The 23,085-nt window shown below is 41.1% G+C and overlaps 2 protein-coding genes across 19 annotated transcripts in view; both read right to left on the bottom strand.

The window, feature by feature from the left end:
• The window catches only part of KIF1B (kinesin family member 1B), a 95,501-nt gene extending 78,855 nt beyond the window's left edge, over positions 1 to 16,646 (bottom strand). For 8 of the 16 annotated variants that reach the window (XM_038166752.2, XM_038166750.2, XM_038166751.2 and 5 more), the window contains exons 1-2: positions 16,400 to 16,645; positions 9,840 to 10,026 (exon numbers count right to left, since the gene is read on the bottom strand). In XM_038166752.2, the coding sequence (XP_038022680.1) occupies positions 9,840 to 9,945 (106 nt within the window). In that variant the 5' untranslated portion in view covers positions 9,946 to 10,026; positions 16,400 to 16,645. Of the gene's footprint in view, positions 1 to 9,839; positions 10,027 to 15,784; positions 16,106 to 16,399 lie in introns of those variants that run through there. The other 8 variants (XM_038166745.2, XM_038166746.2, XM_038166749.2 and 5 more) reach the window with 6 other exon arrangements.
• A 4,386-nt stretch (positions 16,647 to 21,032) lies between these two features.
• UBE4B (ubiquitination factor E4B) overlaps positions 21,033 to 23,085 on the bottom strand; it is a 39,132-nt gene continuing 37,079 nt past the window's right edge. For all 3 annotated transcript variants that reach the window (XM_021276866.4, XM_072026745.1, XM_005026350.5), the window contains 2 exons: positions 22,750 to 22,896; positions 21,033 to 22,334 (listed from right to left, as the gene is read on the bottom strand). In XM_021276866.4, coding sequence (XP_021132541.2) covers positions 22,273 to 22,334; positions 22,750 to 22,896 — 209 coding nt within the window. In that variant the 3' untranslated portion in view covers positions 21,033 to 22,272. The remainder of the gene's footprint in view (positions 22,335 to 22,749; positions 22,897 to 23,085) is intronic.

Genomic DNA, 23,085 nt, shown 5'->3' with positions numbered 1-23,085 from the left:
AAATTATCTGCAGCCCTTTGTCTGGGGGTACAAGCAATGCCCTTCACTCTTCGAATGGAGACACAGGATGCAAAGCACACAAGAGGTAAGAACTGAAAGTATTCTCTTATTCCTCACTGCATTTAGCTCAAGTCACTTGATTCAACAGCTCCACCTCCCCAGCGATCAGAGTCATGTTTCGGGGCACGCTGCCATCAAACACGCCACAACTTGGTCGCTCTGGAGGGTTTTCCAGCAAGGAACAGGCTAACTGCAGTTTGCCCTTCAGATGGAACACTGGCAGACAGAATTAACTTGGGCTAAATCCTGGGATTAGCTGACACACAGTCTGTGCAGGGGAGGGAAGGAGGCTGATAGGTTAATATTAAAAAAAAAAGCAGCCTCCTATCAATTGCCATTCAGAAATAAAACCCAGTACTGGTGGAGGCCGGGTATGGAGCTGCAGGCACTGAACTTCCATCGTTCTGCAATGCAGTCTGCTTTCTGTCACTTCCCTCTTTCATCCCTGTATTCTTGCCCATCTGTCAATGCTGAAGGTGCAAACCCTCCCTTATTTCTACATACGAAATAGAAACAGTTCAAACGACGAGTTTTCACCTAATTAAGAGTTCCCACCAGCCTCAGTAACCCTCCTAGTGGCAGCATTAGCCTACCCAGAGCACACATTCCTACCAAATGCCAGCACACATTAAGAGATAACAGCTAGCAGAAAAGGCACAGTCCTGTCTACACTTTTGTTCTCGTACTTATTGGTAAAGGAACAGGTAGAAGTTGACAAAAAATATGCTAGCCCAGACAGAAATACAGAGGGCTAAGTTTACTTCTGTAAGATCAGTAACATTTAGGGAAACAAACACCAAATAATTCTTTACTGTGCCTTCTTGAAATTCTATTTGAATCAATACAAGCAGCAGTTTTATTTTATGACATCTGAGTAATCAATTTAACATATAAAAGAACTGGAACTTTAGGAATCGAATCCACAAGACCAAATTAACATTAAATATACAGTCTCCTAAAATGTGTGTGTCTGGAAAATATATCTGCGCCATCTGTAGACTGGAATGACAACAATGAGAACACGTTCGTTACTGAGAGCAGGGTGGAGCAGGAATTCTTATGTGCTGGAACGTGAATAACACCCCGCAAAAACACGTTTAATACAGGCTTCTTTCCTAGGCATACGTTACAATCAGATATATGGCTATACTGTTTTTATAAGACAGACTTTCAGGGTTGTTATTACAAGAGATAAATGAAGGGAAATGGACACTTCCAGCTTGTAAAACAGTGCCTGCTTTTCAAAGCATTGTTTGCATTTTTCAAATCATTAAAAGGAAAGGCGACCAAATAGAAGCTAAGAACAGCTCATTTGGAATTCAACCGGATTCTCTCCCCACTGTGGAATTTCAGCCCTGCACTGGGAGAAAGGTTGGGTGGGGGAGGGCATTGTGCTCACCAGCACCAGAGCAAGGCAAAGGCTCGCTCACAGAAGCTGCTGGAAAGCCGCTCTCATCCTCAGCTGCTCTTGCAGATCCAACCGCTATAAATACCCTCTCTACAGCTGGCGTTCTGGGAGAACAGCATGCCAGCAGGCTTCGCATCAAGTGGGAGCTAGTCGAACCACACTGCTCTAGCTATCAGAAAAGCTGAACCCAAGCCATCCCAAAACTTCCATTGTGATTTGATTACCTGACAGCGTCCTGCTGCAGAAGTTGTGCATCAACTTCATGCCGTGGCTGGCTAAGCACCTGGAGTTCTGCTCAATTATTTTCTCCTGTATTTTTTTTTGTTTTAAGATAATACAATCTCACCCCCCCACTCTCTGCTTTTACATGACTGTGTCTCCAAAAGCCAAAGGTCTTCTACTAAAGCTATTTTGACCTTCAGACACATTGTCAGGGCTCCATTAAAAGAACATCATGCAGCAGCAGAATCCTGGGGAGTCGGTTCTGCCAGCCTCAAGAGCTGAAATGATTCACACACAGTGAAAATGTTGGATTCTTGAAGCAGTTCTCATTGCAAGTAGAAGTAAAAATAATGCAGATTGCCATAATGAAAGAAGACACATTACTTAAGCATTTTATAAAAGAAACACCTCTAAAAGCCCTTGTTCTATGTGCATGGTAAGTGGGCACTAATTCTGAAGAAGCATTTTGCGCAATTTTACTCACCACTGACACACAAAACCTCTCTGGGTTTGTTAGTATTATCACCTGTCTATCTGTACTAACTCCTTAACAGTTTTGCAGAAGTCCAACTGCAATTAGTTGAAATAGCTTGGCCATCCTACCGTCTTGCTCTAGGCCAAATATTTGCACCCTTAATCATTAACTGCTCACCTTCTCCACCCCCAACTTGAAGTCATCTTCCAAAATGCATGTATATGTTTTTTTAATGGTGTTCAGAATTAACATTTCAAGTTATTTTTTGTACAACCATGAGAAATGCTTTAGAAGGAAAACCAAGTACCTCACTAAGATTCCATGTTTGTTTTCTACGAAAAATTCCTGTAACAAAATTTATAAATGGGCAATATTGTAGAGCATTCAGAGACAGCAATTAAGACAGTCTTACAGACGAGCAACAGAAATCCCTAACCCTGCAAAAGAGAGGCCTAATGTTCAGATGATGTAAAATCTTTGCTCGTGTGTTCAGCATTACCTCTGACATTACCATTTCCCCTCTGACTCCCACTCCTGGAGTGCTCCCTCCAGTAGCGTCAGGAAAAAACTCCAGCAGCATCCCTCCCCTCCCCAGCAAACCCCCCTTATGGTACAGCTATTTAAAGAGAACAGCAATTGTCTCCATTTTCTCTCGGAGCCAGCTTGCATTCAAGCCTTCTCTTGCCTGTTATGGGACTTGCAACAAGTGTGGTAACCAGTGACAGGAGAGGCAGTAGAGGAACAGCGCCGCGACTGTGACTTGTCTTTCACGTAAGCTCCCAGTTCAACCTCCCCTGCAAGGCAATTTAGGCATCTTCCACAGGACACATGGAGTACCTTCTCAAAAGGCAGCCCACTTTTATAACACCTGTCATGACTGCAGTGTGTATTAACAAACTGGTCAAACATTCATTTTGTTTTAACAACCACAGTTATGAGCACGTACAGACCACAAGATGTGGATGGGGTTCAGTGACTTTCTTCCACTTCAGTTTATCTTCCTGATGCAACCTCAAGATGCAAGCAAAAAAACACTTTAAAAGATGAAAAACAAGCTGGATGTTGAAAATAAACACTAATCAAGACAGGCTTTAAAAACTTGTGTCTGCTTCTTGACAGGCACAAGCCGTATCGGAAACGGTATGCTTATTTTTTCTTTTAATCTAAAATTATTCATTTCCAGAAAACAGATTGAGAGTTGAGACTGAACTCTATCTATAAAAGTCAATCTTCCCACCTACTCTGTAATTTCATTGAAAATGTCTCATTTGTGATTTATAAGAGGAGGAAGAGTTATTAGGTAAAGCCACCACACTAAACTCCTTGCTTGCCTTTCCTACCTGTGTAGCAGCCACTCCACAGATTCCCACTACATTACTACCTACAAATCCTCAGTGCCAGTCTAAAGGAAAGCCAGGTTCTCACTAAGGACTTCTCTCACCAGTAACTTAAACCAAAGGTTAGTTTCACTAAAGCACTTGTATCATGGAAATATCTGAACTATGTTTACAGAATGCTACCGCAGAAGAAAAAACAACTTTCTATTTCCTTTGAAGGCGTGCACACACAATAGGGTTTCTTTGCCATTCAGCATGACTTTTCATTCAGAAACCAGTCAGGAGTTGGATCAGAACGCAAAAGATCAGCAAATCCTACTCGTTTACCCTAATGAGTAAGCTTCTTTGAAACAGGTTAGTACTTTTTAGAGTCCTGTAACAGTGAAAAAGCCCAATTTTAGCAATTAATCCCTGTCCATGTACACCAGTAAAGTGCTAGGTGAATAACTGATTAGGCTACCTTGCTCCAAGGACCTTTCAGTACTTCTCACTTTCACATTATCCAAACACCAGCAATTTTAGCATTACATTTGAAATAAGTAATTTACACAAAGAGCACCATAAATCAAATCCCCGCAAGGCTAAGTCCTACTTTCCCACTCATTTTTATTTTGTTTCAGAACAGCTGCATAAAACAGGACTCATCTTAGAAGAAGAAGAAAAAAGGAACTCAAATTAGATGCTCTTCTATTATTTTTTTTTTTTTAATTTTACTTAGTTTAGACACCTTCAGGAAAAAACACAATTAGAAAAAAAGGATTCCCCCCCACCCTCTACAAATTAACTCCAGAAATCCTTACAAAGCTTTCCTGACACCAGGGATGCCTGCCTGAGAACCTAGCTGCCATCTGTCTGCAGCAGCAGCTGGGACTATTGTTACTGGCAGCCGGGACTGCTCCACTGTCCCTGTTTTCATTAAATACCTTAAGCAGTGCAGAAAAGAACTTTCCAACATTACAAAGCTACAAAGACTATCACTGAGTTAAGAAGACAATAAGGATTTTTTTCTCCCCATCTAAAATCCCATTTCGGTCCTAGCCTGAGGATTCAGTTGCCCTCCCATCTTTGAATATACCGAGGCTGTGCAGCTGCATTTTGCACAGTTTGTGGCAAAATCAGAGTACACAGTAATCTCAGATGAACCTGAGTTTGAAAAATGGGTTTCACTCCCTTCACTGGCACCCACAAGCTACAACATGTTATGAGATGCTAAAACATATCGTCATTATCTAATGCACAATCAGTTACACAGGACATATTACAAGTAGGACAATTCCTTATTTCCTGTCTTCATTATTTTAGTTTTCTCCACTTATCCAGCTTTTTAAAAGAAAAAGCCAACTAGGCTCTCCACTAGCGATGACTATCTAAATACTGTCTTGTAGCTAATAGCTTGAACCTCTGCTTCATTTCAACTTTTTCTTTTTGCATTATTTATTTATGGACAGAAGGATCATCAAATCATTTCCACCAAAAACAAAACAAACACCACAAAAGTACCATAACACTAAGAAGCTCTTTAGAAAAAGAACAGTTTGGCTTGTTATTTCAGTAATTTAAGGCAGCAGCTGCCAACATTATTTATATTTGAAATATTTTAAAAACTGATACAAGAACCACAGACATGAAATACTTTCAGATCTATAGCTCACCTCTCACCCCATATATTATGCAGCAGGATCTTTTTCCCGCTCACCATAAAAAACAGTAATTTATAGAATGGACTGACACTAACGAATGTTGTAAGATGCATTGGTGCAAACCACCCTGAACAAAAAAAGAGCAAGCAGGAGTTAACAATAAAACAACCAAGCAAGGTATGCTGACAGCCAGTGGTTCAAGACCTGCTCTTGAAATCTCATATCAAAAAGCTGCTAGCGAGTCTCACCCCCAAGCATGATAAAGCTATATATCCAGTAAATTAAGGAAAACACAAAAGCGGATAAACTTCCAAATATAAAGACTGACAAAACAAAATACAATTGTCTCAGAGGGAAAGACTAAACTGCATTATGGTTATCTAAGAAGTTTCAGTCTGTTTCAGTTTTATGGGGGATTTTAACAAACTACCACCACAAACATAACTTGCAAGACCACTAACACCAAATTTCACTTGAAAGTATTCCATAATGGCAAATATGGAACAAACGATGCATTACACCATGTCAAGCTAACTGATTGTAAGGACTGCTAGCAGAGGGATCACCCCAGGGAGTTAATTATCAATATGAAAAGTCTTTGGAGCCCATTAACTTTTCCCTCAAGGTACATACATCTCTCACCAGGAACCCTGGCACTGCTGGATTAGGGGCAATGCTGCAAACAGAACTATCTCAAGCCTAGACCTGAGAGGGTATGCGTGCACCAGATTATACTGGACTACCTGCTTGCATAGCAAGTACTTTTAAAGCATGCCTTATTTTTTTCCCTGAAGTCCTAACTGAAGATAATAAAATACAAGGAAGCTCTTTTAAGAAAAGAATCCCACTCAGTTAATGTCTTTTTTATTATTTTTATTTAATTATTTGATGGTGGTATTACGTCTTATTTTCTTGAAATAGTTTTGCATTCCCAAATTAACTTAAGTAGTAGGATTTTGCAGCTTCTAACATCTCCTGTCTTTAGGAGTTCCTCTATTGTCTTTTATTCTTCTATCCCCCAGTTCTCCCTTTTCCACTGAAGAACTGACAGGATGATTCAAATGGATACCATCTGCAATCTGATACGATCTGAGCAGCACAGGCTTTCTGCCAAAATACCAGCCCCTTAATGCAGTAAGCACATGTGACTCGAGATGGACTGCAGAATTCCATTTTTGCAATATACATTCCAGAACCAGAAAGACTCAGTGATGCACTCTGACAATGCTTTGCCTGCACGATACTGTATCACTGCAGCTCACCACCTTCCACAACCGTAAAGGAAAACAAAGACTTTATAATACAAGACAAAAAATGTTTCTGATTTCAGAACTTCCATATTCTGCACCCTTGAGACAGAAACACAGAAATCCTGCCTGCTCACAGTAAGAGCACTTCTTGCAGGAGCTCTGCTGTATTCATCACTTTCAGGTTTAGTTACTTTTGTGTATTTCATTAGTTCAATTGCTGCACCACAAACCACATGTCAAGCGATTTCTGTATGTTTCAAGTTTAAATGCGGGTAAGTTGAAACAGAAACATTTCCTTGTTAACTGACTCAACTGTCACTGCATCATTAGTGTTCTTAACATAGCAGGGTAAAGCACTTGGCGAGAACTTTCCCTGACGATTTGAGAAACAGAACTACAGCTTGTCAGCTACACTGACATTTTTTAAACACTGAGAATTTATAAAAATCAGAGTTTCCCTACAGACCTCGATTAAAGGCCTTGACCACATACAAGTAACCTAAAAGCCAAGGCCAAGTTAATTCTGGAGGAGACCTGAAGTTCGCAAAATTACACTTGTTTTTTTTCGAATGCAAAGTTAAACCACAGAATGAAACTGAGAATAAGCTTTCTAGCCCAGGAGAATGCTATATTTTACTGGCAAGTCCCCCATGAATAGCAGGCACTCCAGAAAGTATAAACAGCTGAATTCACACAAAAACTGACAAACAAAAGCAGTACATCAGGAAACAACCCTGAATTCCAGCATTCCAACTTCAACAATATTTTATTATGGATGCCTCACAAAACATTTTCTGCATGCATTCATTACGAAAGGATAAATGGAGCATACCTGTGACATACTTATCTACATTTCCATACTGCTCTTCTTAAAATAACACCGAGTGATTTGCTTTGGTTTCACTATAGCACAGTTTCTGCCTATATCGCCAGTATAGTTACAAAACTCAGACTTGGATGCTATTTAAACTCAGGATTCACTCAGCTTGGCCAATCAATACAGAAGAAAATAAGGCTCAAGTAGTAGGCAAAATCCCTTCTTGGTTATCCGACTTCACACTTCCTCATCAATCCTGCTCATCACAATAGTCTATTCAACTTTAATTCCAAGATAAGGGAACCTGAACTGCCTTGGAGGCTTAAAGTAGTTACTATCCCACATTCCACCAGCTTCTCAGATTTGCCGCCTGTCAACTTGACCAGTGCACAATTGAAAAAATAACCTTCTCAGAGGTAAGCTATCTAAGCCGTGTTCACTTCACCACATGGTTGAGGGTACAAGACTGGCACTCCAGTGCCTTACAAAAATTATGACTGATTCCCCTTTATTTTTCAACTGCAGCATCATACGGTGCATTAGCATCACTTTCTGTAGTCTGCTTTTAGCCAACAAGTTCCAAACTTTATAGTAATTATTTCAATAATATAACTGAGAGGCTGCAAGATTACAGCAGTCAGAAAGAATGGAAAAAAATAGCCACAGTACTTATGCACCTAGGCTGGAAGCACACCAGAAAGATTTCAGCCTGAAGTTATGTGCATCAGACAGCTTAACTGATTTTTGAGAGGAAGATTTCTGCTCAGGTTTTTCCATCAAACAATGCCTTTTTCTTATCTTTTATCATAAGAACCTTTTCTGTTCATTGAGGGAAAATTACTCCTCTGTCTACAGCTGTCTTCTGAATGTCTCTTCAAAGAAGGGAATACGAGGAAAATAGCCCCCACACCGTAAGAACGTGTAACTACTGAAACCGACGGCTCCTTTCCCACAGCCTGTAATGGCCCCTGATGACTTAAACCTGACCATCTGTCGTATCACCCATCTTGTACCACAGCCATAAGATTCACACAGAAGGCTGCAGATTAAACATTTCCAGAATACAAAATACAGCAAAAAGCCGTAAAGAAATTTCCAACGAGATAAATCACGAAGTATTTTTCTCCTTTTGAAAGCTAACACAATCTCTTGACCATTCAAGTATCTCTGCAGCGCAGCTCTAGCATTCAGAAACAGAAACGGTGTTTTTTTCTATGCTGACTTCTATAGCCGTTGACAGACAGGCTGACAGAGATTCTCTGGTCACCCTTGTCACTGTAGCACAAACAGTTTCCACAGGCTCCTGGAGTTAAGCAATCTCAAGCTTCTAAAATTATTGCCATCACGTCATGACAGCAGCGAGAAAACCTATTACAGAGGCACCCAGCAGTGCTGCTGTAGTTTGGAGCTTGGTGGCATTTCCATAATAAATGCCATCTATTGGAGCCTACAGTTCTTCCCTTCTCGCTGTTTTGGTCTGAAAGTTGGCAGGCAGTGTTTGTATACAAGGTCCTGCTTCTACATGGGAACACTTCTAAACATTTTTTTCCCCTCATTTTAAATGAAATCTTGAAAATCCAGCTCAAAATTGTCTCTCCAGGAAATATTTCACACAGGGTCTGAAGATAAGAAGTCATTGCACTGAAAAGCGTGAGGTCTCTTCTGCGTGATGCCTCTCTTTCACTGAACCACAAACATTGTACAGGATCTGACTGACACCACAGATTCCATTGCATAAGCAGACTGAAGTACAGCCTCAACTAAAAGGGAAATAAAAAGCAGGGGGGGCTGTATGTAACCTTTCTATTAACAGCAAATACACAACTAATCACATGGAAATAACTCAGCACTCTTAGAATGTTACTTCCTTAAGGTACATGCAAGACATGACTTCATTACCCGACAATAAAGAAGTACCATCAGAAGATCCATTTATAGGTATAGCTCAGTCTACACAACACTGTAGAGAATTGTATCAATATTTTTAAATGCACATAAAAATCAATTAACGGTGTGTCCATATTCAGTTTCACATAAGAAGAATCTTCTCCTAATCTGATCCACAATAATTAGTTAATAAACCTAACGCTTCTAATTGGTTAAAGTCCATTGTTTTGCCATCTAGTCTGGAAAGCATAAAACCTGGTATCTTTTTCCCTCAGTTGTCTCACTCCAACTATGCTCCTAAACAAAAGCACAGACTGCCAAATAAGCACATTAGGAAGTAAAGCACCAGACTCGAGCATGAGATACACCACAAGCATTATCATCTGGCGGCCTACCACATCCCTATATCTGTCAGTCCACGTGATATTCCCACTCACTGAAGTTAACCAAAAAGGTTTTCACTTCTGTATCCTAATTTTCCTGCAGAATTCACAACTCACCGCAAGCACACACCGTAAGCAACAGCACTGAAATCAAGACACTTGTGACTTAGACTTTCTAGTGAAATCCAGAGATAATTTAGTTTGCAATGACAGCCTCAGAGGAGATGAAGGTTTCCTAACAGGGTAATTCTAGATGATGTAATGTACACAGAACAAGTTTAGTCTGATAAAAAGAATACAATTAAGCAAGAGAGGGAGAGGAGAAAGAGAGACTCCCTTATGCAATTAAAATAAACTTACTGGTTGAGTTGCCTTGCATCTGGATGATACATTTGGATTCTTTGCTGGTCTCTCGGGAGTTGAAGGGCCGGACCCGAACAGCCACCTTCACAGAAGCCCCCGACATTCTGGTTGCTTGTAGTGTGGCCAAGAAATTAAAAGTGAAGGGGTCAGAATCCTTCCAAGTTTACCTTCTTGCTGGCGTCTTCTAAAGAAAAAAAAATACACTTTGATTATTTCAGCTAGTGCTTTCACAATGCTGTTAAAAAAAAAAAAAAAAGAGGTTGTACAAAGTGATTTGATAACTTCAGCTCCCTTCCAGCAAACACCCTTCCCATGCTACAAGCTGTCACTTCAAGGACAGAGCTAGAAATACACTTACCAGCACCTGTATGCTGTCTCCCTGTTCCAAAGTTTGTCACCCAAAGCAGTTTCTTTTGAAGCGTACAAACAGATTTGTTTTCATTACTTGGTTTTCTTCCGAGAAAGAAGGGACACTAATACCAACAGATCTGGTTGCAACATGTGTTAGGCTTAACCTGACAAAGATAATTTTAGCAGCAAAGATACAGCTGCTTAGATTTCAGAATGAGCTAGCTGCCATATACTACATGCCTATGTGCTCTAGCTGTCAACCCCTGCTGCCACAATGCCCTAGCAATAATAGTAAAACTAACACAAGTGAAGTGGGCAAGCCCACGCTGACTTTTAGTACACCCCATTCCGGACAAAAGGGTGCAGGCAACAACTTTAAAGAACCCTTCGCACTCCTGGGAAACTCCTCAAAGCAAAAAAAAAAAAATCTCCCTAACTAACTTGTATATCTAGTGATGAAAGGACACACTACTCCATAGGGATGAAGAGGAAGCAAAAATTATCGCCTTTAGGGTAAATATTACTATCTGTATCTTCCGCAAATGTTCACCAGTGAGTTCATCTTCATTCATTATCAAAGTACTTGTTCAAATCCTCCCTACCACATCCAAATGATGCAGCACTTTAGCAGCAGGAAACCATCCATCATACCCACAACCCAAACCTCAAGGCATGTCCATCTGAGCCAGCGGTGCAATGCAGAGATGGAACAGTTTGGTTCAGTTGCATTGCCCCCAACCAGCCGATTCCATTAGAAGCAAGTTTTCCACCTGATCTACCATTAAGGAGTTTAACTTACTGCCACAGGACACTGACAGTACCGAAGTCTAACGAGGGCTCAAAAACCAGTAAGACAGATTTAAAGTTGTCATTCAAGGCCCAATAAAAAACCAAGCTACACGCCACAGGCAATCAGAACCTGGAAGAGTAGATTGAGAAGGTGTTATCTTTATATTTTAACATTACATTTAAATACCTGTGTATGCTGAAGAAAGGATTCATAGGCTAGGTGAATTTGGGTCTGACTCAATGGAGACATCTCTAACTTGAGTCCAAGCTAACACAGGCAGAACCCTTCTCTGCACAAGTCAGCATGCCTGGCCTGGAAAACTTGAAAGCTTCTTTTATGGTTAGCTACATCCACACACAACAAAATGCTCATTTTAGGGTTGTAATCACAATGTTACTAAACGACAATGTACTTAGCAGATCAAAAGCGAAAGCATATCAGCTCTAAAGCTTTCTAGCTAGTAAAAATGCTTCTACACGCTTCGTTCAAGTGATGACACACCTTCACACAGAACATTTTAATAAAACTGCATTCCTTCATTAATGCCATCACATTGAGAAGACGGAAATTAAATTATTCCACCAAGCAGAAGCAGCAATTTAAAGCGTTCTTTATTTTAGTCTGTACCTGAGGTGGCTCACCAGACTACACGATTAGGAACATCCATAGAACAAGCCAACTGAATTTCAATGCCAGTGGTACAGCAAACTGGCAAGAATAACTAGTTGGGAGACAGACACACTTGAATGGCTTTAATAATCAACTTGAACCATTAGAATTCTGTACTAATGATAGCTCAAGAAGTTTCACTAAAAACCTGAACACAGACTAGAGCAGAGAGGTAATGGGAATGAATTAGCATTGTTTGCAAAGCTTCAAGGAGATTCTGTGGTTGTTTTACAGAGGTTTTGTATAACAAAGCGTGTTGAATCTGTACCTTCATTATAACCTTCCACTCAGGAGAAGTTTTGCTCTCCCTTCCTAATACAACCCTTGCATAAGTGTCTGTGCCCTCCCAGGAAAGCTAAGTGACAGACTAATCTGGATACAGCCAGCAGCATTATTCAACTGACCCCGAATATTGCTGCTACGGAACAGGAATGCTACTGAACGTGGCCAAGTCGGCATTCTGCTTCTAAAGAGTTCTATCAAGAGCAAAGTCTCTGTTATTATCGAGTTCATAGCTTAGGGGTTTACTTGGCCAGACTGCAGAAAATGATGGTTACGTGGAGTTTTCCGAGGGTGTGGCACATCACAGGAAGGGACAACAAAACACGAACTCGCAACCAATTTCACAGATTTCTCAGGATGTAGACTTTGGAAACCCCGCCTAACACCGGCTTGGTGGTTCTCAGCTGCCTCTTCTCTATCTACCCTTATTTAAGGTGAAACCATAATTTTGACACCTTGCTACAAGGACCAGTAAATGAAGGTAAAGGCATTCATGAAGAGATTTAAAAACAATACAATGTAGTCTTGTAATAAGATTTATGAAACTTAAGGAGCTCACATTCCCTTCACATCGAAGTCTCACATATAAAGATTTTTTTTCTGATGTACTCACAGAAATACCTCTGAGTACTACATTAATATCTACAGCTAACCAACGAATAAATACAAGAAGATGGAAAACAGATGACAGATTGAAAGAATCATCTACTTTTAAAAAATTTTGAATACCTCTAAACCAGGCCAACGTTCTTCCTGCCCCCAGAAATGCCAAAGTGTTGCCGGCAGCTACTTTTTAAACAGAAACCATTTTACAACTAAGTGCACCAGAAAGCACTCCCGATGCATGCCTGGTCCATGAGACACACTTGACTGCAGCGGAGCGGAAGGCGGGCACTTAGAGGAGCTGTGTCCGTTGGAGGAGTCTGATGCCCTTCAGGGCACTCCAACTGGTTTAACTGACCAGAAAGTAAGACAACTAAGGTTGTAAATAGGTTACATAAGAAAGTTTGTCTCTCAGTAATACACTATCTTCTGCTTAAATGGTGTTTTATAATCTATATCACACAGAGTGCAGTCCTGCAGAACTCAATCACTTCTCACCAACAAGAACTGGACGCCTGAATCCTCTACAGGAGGCAGCACCACGCCACAACCAAGCTCCTCTCAATGACCCAAGCACAGAGCAGAATCCTCACTTCAGGAAAACTTTGACATTTAAATGGCAATTAAAGGAGAAGATAAATCTTAATTTAATTTTACTTATTTTCACAGTAAAAGATAATCTGCACACAGAGTAGAACATAGACTTATGGAGAAGAAAACAAAGCTACCCGTAACACAATGCCATGCACTGCTAGGCACTTATTCTCCTGGTATTGATGCATTCAAAAGCATCCCAGCGTTAGCATGGAACAACAGTTCTAGAAACTCATCCTGCTGCATGGGAAACATTTCACTTATTTGGAGCTTCTCTGCTCAAATCCTTTATCTCACATGATACTGGGCTCGGATCTCTCCTCCCCCTCCTCCAGTACATACACAAAAATACTTAACACTGAAACAGAGTTTTAATAAAACAGAGGTCTGCACGGTACTGAATCAAGAGCTTCTCACTTCTACTCTATTCTTTTTTAATCCTTTAAACTACCAAAAGCAATAACAGAAAACAGTTGGGGGTGATATCAAAACAGGATTCATTAGCGTTTGTTGAAAGACCTCAGGAAAGGAGCCAAATCAGCTTATGGCCACCGACAAGGAAAACCCTCACAAATAAAAGTACTTTCACAAAATGCTATCCCTGCTCTTCTCAAACAGCAGCTGAAGAACAACACGGTGATTGTGCGAATGAAATGTCCTCTGAAAGTGCCTTGAGCAACCTGACTGTGTTTTCATTTCAATCAACAGAAATCATTACTCTCCAACAAGCAAACCACACACTGAAATTAGGGGAAACTAATTTCACAAGTAAACACCAGATTCACAGCAAGAAAACATGAGAAGCACACCACCAGAGGTTCCACATGCGCCAGCTAAATGATAGCCTTGTTCGAAACCGAGCTGTGAAGAAACACTTACAGAACAGGTCGCAGAACCAACTACATTAGCAAAAAAAATCACTGGTAGACTTTTGAAGTTACTGACTTTTTCCAACCCTATCTTTTGTGCTCATTTAAAACTACACCGCATTTAATTTTGTCTCATTCTCAACTCCACTTTTCATAGCTGTAGTAAGCAAAATGCCTACTTGCTGTTGCCCACAGATTTTTGATGTTCAAAACACCACCTCACTATGCAAGATTCAGTTTTAATTAATAAGAAAATTAACCCCAAACCATCTAAATTGTTTTGTTTGTTTTTTAAAGTCTACTAACTGGTCATAATATTTTATAAAGGCATTACTGCCTTCACCATACAGAATGATACAATAAGGCAAAGCAAGATCAAGTTGAGCAGCATCACAGAAGTTAGAAATAAACCACAGCTGGTTTTTCATGGTTCACATTTCCTTGCAGTATCACTTAATACTACCAAACACCATCTAAGAGTGGTAACAGGAGATGCAAATTGCAACAAAGTAAGCCTAAAAGTATAATGCAGCCTGTGATACAGATTTAGGAGACCAATCTTAAGAATATGAAGCTGTCTGTTATATGTTCATTACAGGCTTAGAAGGCTGATGTTCATGCTGGAATGAATCATTCTCCTAACGTCTAGAAAAGAATCTACTTGCTGCATATCTTTAAATGCTTTTTCTGTATGAATCCAAATGAGAACTTAGTAAGGAAGTGAAATGCATATTTTACTTCTTAACATGATACCCCACTGTCTGTAAAATGGGTAGTAGGCAGCGTCTGAGAATTTACTGAGCTCTACCAGCACAAAAGCAAACCCTATGTATTCATTTTCCACTTACTTTAAGCCATTACTTAAAAATTTCCAAAAACCACCCAATAAGCCACGTACTGAGATTTTATTACTAAAATATATCACTAAACAAGTCATCTAAATACCCTGTTCTCTGTTATTCAAGCTGCCAAACTCAATGATGTTGGTCAATCACCAGTCAGTCTCAAGAGATTTGGTACATATAAACAAATAAGCTGTTCATTAAGACTTGAATCCTTGGATGTATTTGAAAGTTCTGACAAATCAATTTACAGCAAGCTACAGAGCATATTACTCTTTCCTGAGATGGTTACTAACAAAACAGGAATTCAAAGAATCAGATTGCTATTTGTGTCTTCAGGTAAGGTTGTTTTTGTAACCACTTTTGGCTTGTTACAATGGTCAGAATCTAGATCTGTACATTCGAATAAAGAAACACACGTCACAAACAAAGAAGCATCGTTTTTATTCAACACGACCAGCCATTGTGTCATATTTGTATAGGAAACAAACAATACGGTATGCCTACCAGAGAACGTGCTAAGTTTTAAACCAAAAAAACGCTTTCTACGCTTATCACTTAATCGCTAAACTAGCTCTAGAGAAAGGAGGGGAAGAAGCACAGCGATTGGTATGTGGAAAGTTAACAAAACAGCTGTTCAGAGCAGCAGGGCTTTATGAACAAGGGGACTGCAGGGAATCCAAATTTAGGTCCCCCACTAAGGATCAGGTAGTGCTGACAGCCTGATATATCAGCTGAACTCATACACTACGAATTGCTATCTTAGTGCTTTGGGATAAAGTGATGATGCCAGATAAAACAGCGGCGCAGAATTTGGCCACGCACTGACAAATCAAATGCTATAAACAGATGGCTCTTCACCAACACATCAGTGCACAATAACGAAGAGAACTGAGTTGAGAAAGAGCTAGAAACGAAGGGAAAGATATTTTTGAAAAATACCGTGAACGTCTTGTGGTGTTTGATCCTACGTCTCAGAGCACAGCTCTGAATTCGGTATCTGCGTGCGGTGAATTCCTGCTTGCTGACCTCAGCTTCGTGCCCGTATTCTGCCCGCGACCCCAACCTCCCAGGCCCGCCGCCCTGCCTCAGCTCAGGGCGGATTGTCAGCTCGTCATCCCAACATGGCTGCCTCTGCTTGTGCTGTGCGGGAGCCAGGGCCGGAATGCACTACCTCGAGGTGCCCAGAACCCAAGCGGACACCCTGAAAACCGCCCTGCTCTCGGCTCCTCCTCGCAGCGGGCGGCTGGGGCTCGCCGAGGGGGCGCTCGGCGGCCCGGGGAGGATAAGGAGGAGGAAGAGGAGGGGAGGAGGAGGATGATGATGAAGGCGGCGGCCCCCGCGGCCGGGATGCAGGCGGGGACCAGACCGGGAGGGGACCGCGCCGCCAGGGGGAGAGGCGAAGGGAAGGGACGGCCGCAGGCGAGGAGGGGCCGGGGCCCCACAGCCCAGCCCCGGGAGCTCCCGGCCCAGCCCCGGCTCCCCCCGCGTTTCGGCACCGAGCCGCCCCCCAACCGCCCCCCCTCCCCGCCGGGCCGCGCTCCCTCAGCGCCTCACCTGGGGGCGTCCGAAGGCCGCGGGGGGCCGCCGGCCCTGTCAGCGGCTGGGGAAGGCGGCGGAGCCGGCGAAGGGAGGGCAAAAGGCGGCCGCCCCCATGACGCTTCGCTGCTGAGGCCGGGAGGGAAGCGAAAGGAACGGGGAAAGGAAGAGAGAAAAAGGCCGCGGCCGGAGGAGGGAGCGCCGCGATGCGCACCCCACGGCGCCGCTCCCACACTGACAGGAGCGCGGCGCTCTGCGCCCGGCCCCGCCTCCGCGGGGGAGGGAGGAGCGTCCTGCCCGCCAATCGCCGAGCTCCGAAGCTCCCGCCTCCCTCCCGCTCGCCAATCGCCGCGCGCAGAACCGGCCCCCGCCCGCCCCCCCGCAGTGCCAATCATAAGATTGACACGGCCGAAAGCCAATCGAAGGGGCGGGAGGGAACGCCCTCCCTGGAGGGCCCCTCCCTTCTCTCTGACTCAATCCCTCCGCCGAACCCCGAGGACAGAGCGATTCGGTTCCTCCGCCGGATCAGCCAATCAGAGCTCGGGGCGGAACCCGCGTCGGCCCTCCGTTAGCCTATAGGAAGCGGTGCCAGGACGCGGGGGCACCGCCCCGCTGTGTGCGTGCGTCGGCCTCGGATGTGCGACGGTTACGAGGGGGGAACCGCAGCCCTGACAGGCCCTGGCGGCCCCGTCTGCCTGCTGCGATCTGCCTCAGTTCTTTTTTTCTTGATTTTTTTTAATATCTGTGGTTAAATGGCATTGGATAAGCTCACATAAATAATTCTGTACATCTTCTGAAAGAATAAAGTGATTTCTGTGGCAATAAATTCAGTGAAGTTCCTCCTTTGCACAAATTGTTTGGTCAGTTCTAGTGCTATAAACAGCCTCACATTTAATCTTACAGAATTCTCAAAATAATAATTTCACATTAAGTACCTTACTTTCCACACAAACCACCCATGTACAAGTCAGATTGAAACTTGAGAACACTTGATGCCTGAGACATCTGCCTTCAGAACGAAGTTTGTTTATTTTTTAACAAGCTCCTGGCTCTTAATTACATTAATCACCATTCCCCATGGGCTGTAGGGCTCTGGGAGACCAAGTTGCTACTTCTTGGGTGGTGAGGGGGGAATTTTCCCTCTTGCCAGCCTTGTTTGTGAACTTGTGTGCTTATCCCCTACAGTTATGCCCGTGAACACAAAAGCAAATGCATAACTGCACAGTACCCAGTAGGGAGACAGTGTTGTAGAAACAACAAAGAGGTGGTTTACCTACACCCTAAAAAACACCATTGCTTGAACTTTAAAGGACTTGATGTTGGTGGGACATCACATTTAGTACTGTCCATCGTGCAGTGTAACTCCACTAACTTCAGTCTAAGGCTGTGCAGAATTAGGTCAGTGATTTCTCTGTAAAGAAAAAAAAAACAACTGCAATTGCGAAAACCCCTACAAAGCATCAAAACAGCGTTTGGGTGCAGTTCTCCTCCACAGTGATTCATACTACATTAGCAGTTTGTGTAATATTTCTGAGGAATACTATTTCCTGCATCACTTTCTTGACTCTAAGTTGTGGAAGTACTCATTTGGAATAATCCCACTACATTAGCTCTTCGGTTGATTGCTTACTGTCATGAAAAATCTGCCAAGAACATTCAGAAGAAGTCTAGTTACGTGTCAAGAAACAAAACTGTAAAGGGCATATGACACATGCTCTATAAGACCTGGGAGGTAGCTCCCTGCAAAGGGAGACAGGAAAATTGCTCTTTAAACACCAGGTTATTTAGTTGAAAGGCGGTTGAATATGAAGGCAGCCCTCATCTACCTGGCTGTGCCACACCTTTTTAATTATCTCAGTTCAATTAGATCAGCCCTTGCTTTGGCTAGGTTTCTCAATATCATTTTCAAAAGCCAGGTCTCTGAGTGTAACATAGCATCAAACTTGTCAAAAAAAAAAAAAAATACTTAGAACACTGCAGTAGAATTCCACCAATTAATCCTGTTTAAAAGGAAAAACATTAGTGTCCTTTCCCTTACTGTGCATCTGACCAACATCCTGCAAAACAGAGGAGACTGATCCAATTCCCCACAAGCGAGTGCATTTTAAACCAGCTTTAACGTTTGCTGTCAAGAAAATATGCATGTAACAAGGGTCCCCTGCACAGAAGTGCTTTTAAACTGTTATAAATGAAAAATGAAAACAAGCAACGCTATGAAGAACTTATATGCACTTGGTTACTCGGATCACTTACATTACCTAAAGCTGGGAAGTCTGTTAAAGCACAGGACAGAGGATAGATAGGCTTGAGCTAAGTAGTAAAAGAAAAGGAAAGCGACTACATGGTAGTGCAATGCTCTTGGGGATTGTTAGAGTCAATCTGTTGCTGGCTAGGGCAGCACTGTCATCCTGCCATTAAGAACATTAGTCTGTCCTTGCTGCCAGCAGCAAACAGTTGACTCAGATGTAAATTTGGCTATTACATAAGTGTGAATTGTGATACAATAGAATCAATTGCACTGAATTGTATTGCTATCAGCATCAGAACTCGTCCCAGTAATTTCTCTGGTCACATAACTACAGGGCAAGCAAAGACAAGCCATATGATCTCGTAACGTTAAATTCTCCAAAAAAAAAACAAAAAACAAAAAACAAACAAACAAACAAAAAAAACCTTTGCAAGGTGTATTAAGTTAGCCCTCACTGTGATGAACAGTTCACAGATCAAAGTTACCCAAATTCTGCAGATATGTGTAAATATCAACTGATCACTGGCATTTTCACCATTTTCAATATTAGGTCTCCTTACCTTATTGTAATAAGGTGGCAGTTTGATTGAAAAAAGTAAATGACACATTAGTATGCAAGGTGAAAAAATACAAGAATCTGCAGGTTGCATTAAATGAATTAAAAAAAAGAATTGTCAAGCAGTTGATAAGCTTTTGTGGGAGATTTATTCTTAATCCAATACTATCTTCAGACTTTCTCTTCAAGTACTAAAATGTCCACTACCCTCTGAATGTCACACTTTTAATCCACTTTTGTACCCAGAGGGCAGCAATAGTACTTTCCATTTCTTTTATTTAAATAAGTTTCATCATTTCGCCTACGAATTCTGAATTTGGAATAGTTTTTAGCTAAATTCACAAATCTGAAGTATTTGAGTTTTTCAAATAAGTGTTTTAGCTACTTAATTGCCTTCAGCGATATCTGCACTGATAAAAATTGTATCAATGATATAAATGGATCCCATAACTAGTCAATAGGAGTTCAGTAATGCACTTTACTATTTATAGTCCTCAGGTCAAAATCTGGTATCACAGCAGAATAACTATAAATCCATAGTCTGAAAGACATGGTCTCAGTTATTCCATCCTATGCCATATGTGTTTGTTTTTTTTTTTTTAATTCTTTTCTGTCAGACAAGGCTAAGGAAAACATCCTGAATTTGTTCAAACAAGCCTTTCAACTGATACAATAGAGCATACAATACACACTAAATATAAAGCTTTTCATTATATTAAAGAGCTAGATTCATACTTTTTTTTAATAAAACATTTAAAGTCATGGCTATCTTTAATACTAGTTATAGCACTTCAGATGCAAAATAGAGAATAGCAGACCTCAAACCCTGTACTGGATACCCTTTCTTTTTCCCTGCTTGTGCTCTTCTCACTTTATAGGACTGGACTGCTCATGGTTGCCACAATTATTCAGAAGAGGAATTATTCCTCTTCTGAATTATTCACAATTATTCAGAAGAGAATTATTCAGTCTAACTTTTAAATTGCTGAAAAAATTGAGAAAGAATTTCTTCCATCTTTCTGATATGTTTATAATCTGTCAAGAAAACTAAAACTGACAACATAAACCGCCACAGAAAAAACAAACCATAATGTGAAACCATTGCAGTTCAGTCATCCTCCATTAAAAACAGCTGAACAGTTGTCCTTTATATAAGTAGGGTGTAAATTCTGAGCTGTTTCTAGAGATTTCATGCTACAAGCCTCAAAAATTAGGTGACAGCAGAACACTGAAGTTTTTCTTTATGCAAAAATTATTACCTTTATGAAAACAAAACCTCTTGAAAGGTATAACTCACTGCATGCCCTTATAAAACGTTGAGAAACCAGGATAGATTTGGATGCTGAATGACTGTTTGAAGATAAAAGCATAACTTGCTTTGTTCCATGACTTTTGGAGGGGGAAGAAGATTTGAATTTGTGGAAGGGGTGTGGATTAAGGAACTAAAACAGTCATAGAACAAACATGTCTGTTCCAATAGTCGACAGAGACACAAACTTTGGAATGCTCCCCTCCACCCTTGAGTAAATATTAAAAAAAAAAAACAAAATTAACTTAAAATTACATACCCGTTGCAAAGGCCAGCACTGGGTTATATACAGCCTAACTTCCCCCTGAAGCCTTGTCACCAGCTGTCAGTTAGCTATGAATAGGAACAGGGTTCACCCACTTGGAAAAATGCTTTAGTTGGAAGTACTGCTAATAACTGTGCTCATGGAAGTTTCACATGAAATGGTTTATTATCCCCAGATCCTAAATCACTATCAGCAGAAGTGAAAAAAGCCACCCAATCATTTGTATTTTTTCTGTTTTCACTGACTGAAAGGAAAGACAGACAAAGGAAACACTTTGCGAGTGTGTATCATCATTTATTGTAGTTCAAGAGTCAGGAACTGAACAGAGGACACAGCGAAAAACATAAAAGAAAAACAACCTTTTTTTTACAGACTTAATTTTAAAACACTGTGGTTTCAAATCCTTTTTAAAAAGGAAATTCAAGTATCATAAGCAGGGGGCAGTAATACAAAAATGTTTGTGAATATTTTCTTCTCTTAAAAAAAAAAAAAAAAGTAATTCTACATTTGCTGCACCCTTTTTGCTTTGGTAAGGCCAAGCCATGGATACAAATTGGTAAGCAACATAAAAAATGACCCCTGCCCCAAACTGCAGCCTCCAAGAATAAAAGGATCTCTGTGGACTAGCTCTACTGGCTCAGAACTGTCATTTAGCATATATTATATTTGCAGCGTTAAAAGAATGGATTTTATTATTTTAAAAAGTCACTGAAATCCTGGTATTCCCAAGCATCTAATTCTTGGCAGCTGTTGTAATGTATTTCTGTCTCAAGGCTTCTCAGAAATACCAGAGCATCTAGATCAACACAGAGGGACATCTCAAATAACGGAACGTAAAATCCACGCGTCAAACCTTTGCCGTTTTGAAATCCTCGTCTCTTCTAACACCAATTAAAAAACAAATATGCGAATATGTATAATATAAAAATACGATCCCAAGATTAACACTTTGTTGCAGGCACAGTTATCGCACAGAATATGTTCTTTTGCGGGCAGGGGAATGATTTTGTTTCTTCACAGGGATTTTTTTTTTTTTTGCATTACAAAAAAAAGACAGCAGTGCAGGTTTGATGGGTGGATGAGGAAAAAGGGAGGGAAGGAGGAAAAAGTTACTGTAGCAGCAAAATGTCCAAGTTTCTAACCACAATCAAATTAACGGATATCCGGCTGTAAAAAATAAGGTTGAAGGGATGCTGCCCTGATCCATTCATCTTTGCTAAAATAATTCAGCTGTAAAAACTCCAAAACGTGACATACTGAAGGACAGTTTTGTAACATAAGCAACTTCCTAATTTGTCCTCCATGTTATTGACCATCGTTATCACTTAAATATATGTACAAGAATTAAGCTGCTTTTCTTCTCGTCCACATGCTTCTGGTCACTACTGCAAGTTAGTGCCAGTGGGCGTGCTAATCCCATCAATAACTTTCAAAGTGTATCTGCCCCACTATTAGCAGAACAGCCCACGCCCTGATCTTCCCATTGGTGTTGGCGTGCACTGCAAGGGAACTTTTAATGGTCAGCATTCTGCTTGTCTCTCATCCAGGCTTGAATTTGCTCTTTAAGTTCTGGCACTAGTAATATAAAGAAGAAAAAAAATAATTAAATTGGCTGTTAAGTTATTTAGCAATGCTACTATAAGAAAGCTGCTTGTGACTAATAGAAATTCCTTTTCTAGAAATCTGATCAGGAATATCTACTATTATTTTCTTCTGTCAACATATTTTCTGCACAGATTTCAGTAAATTTATTACTCATTTACATATTATAACAATACTCATCACCCCTGTAGTTACAAAAACAAGGGTAGTTTGTTTATTTGCAGAAAAGGGAAGAATAAGGAATGAACTTTTCTGTGCAAACTGAGATTAAACAACTGGTAGTCGTATTGAGGCATCAACACTATCTTCCGAAAGTATATGGAACAGAAACTACACAAATTGCTTCCCCAGATCAACAGCACCATGAGTAACTTAAAAGCCAGGATACCTGGTTCCAGCATATTTTCTGTCAGTGTCTGACGATTGAAAGGATCGGTGGAGGAGTTCAGCAGATGCCTCAGGATGATTGACCTGTCCATAATAGTTCCAGATGGCAACCTCACAGGATCAGTCATCAGAGTGTCCATGAGTGGATCTGAAGACACAATTATCAAAATCATCAAATTGGAAACAATAAATAAAACTTTAACCTGCACACAAAACGACTGCACAGAACTGAGAAACAGAGTCCCCACTCAGGAATGCTGCTGAAGGTACAGAAAACAGATGAAAGTAGCAGCAGGCTTAAATAAGCAAGAGATATGGCCCCAATTCAGAAAGGGAA

The sequence above is a fragment of the Anas platyrhynchos genome, chromosome 22 (genome assembly GCF_047663525.1).
Source record: "Anas platyrhynchos isolate ZD024472 breed Pekin duck chromosome 22, IASCAAS_PekinDuck_T2T, whole genome shotgun sequence".
Taxonomy (NCBI): domain Eukaryota; kingdom Metazoa; phylum Chordata; class Aves; order Anseriformes; family Anatidae; genus Anas; species Anas platyrhynchos.
The sequence above is the reverse complement of the archived record's forward strand: the minus strand, read 5'-3'. Positions and strand labels throughout refer to the sequence as shown.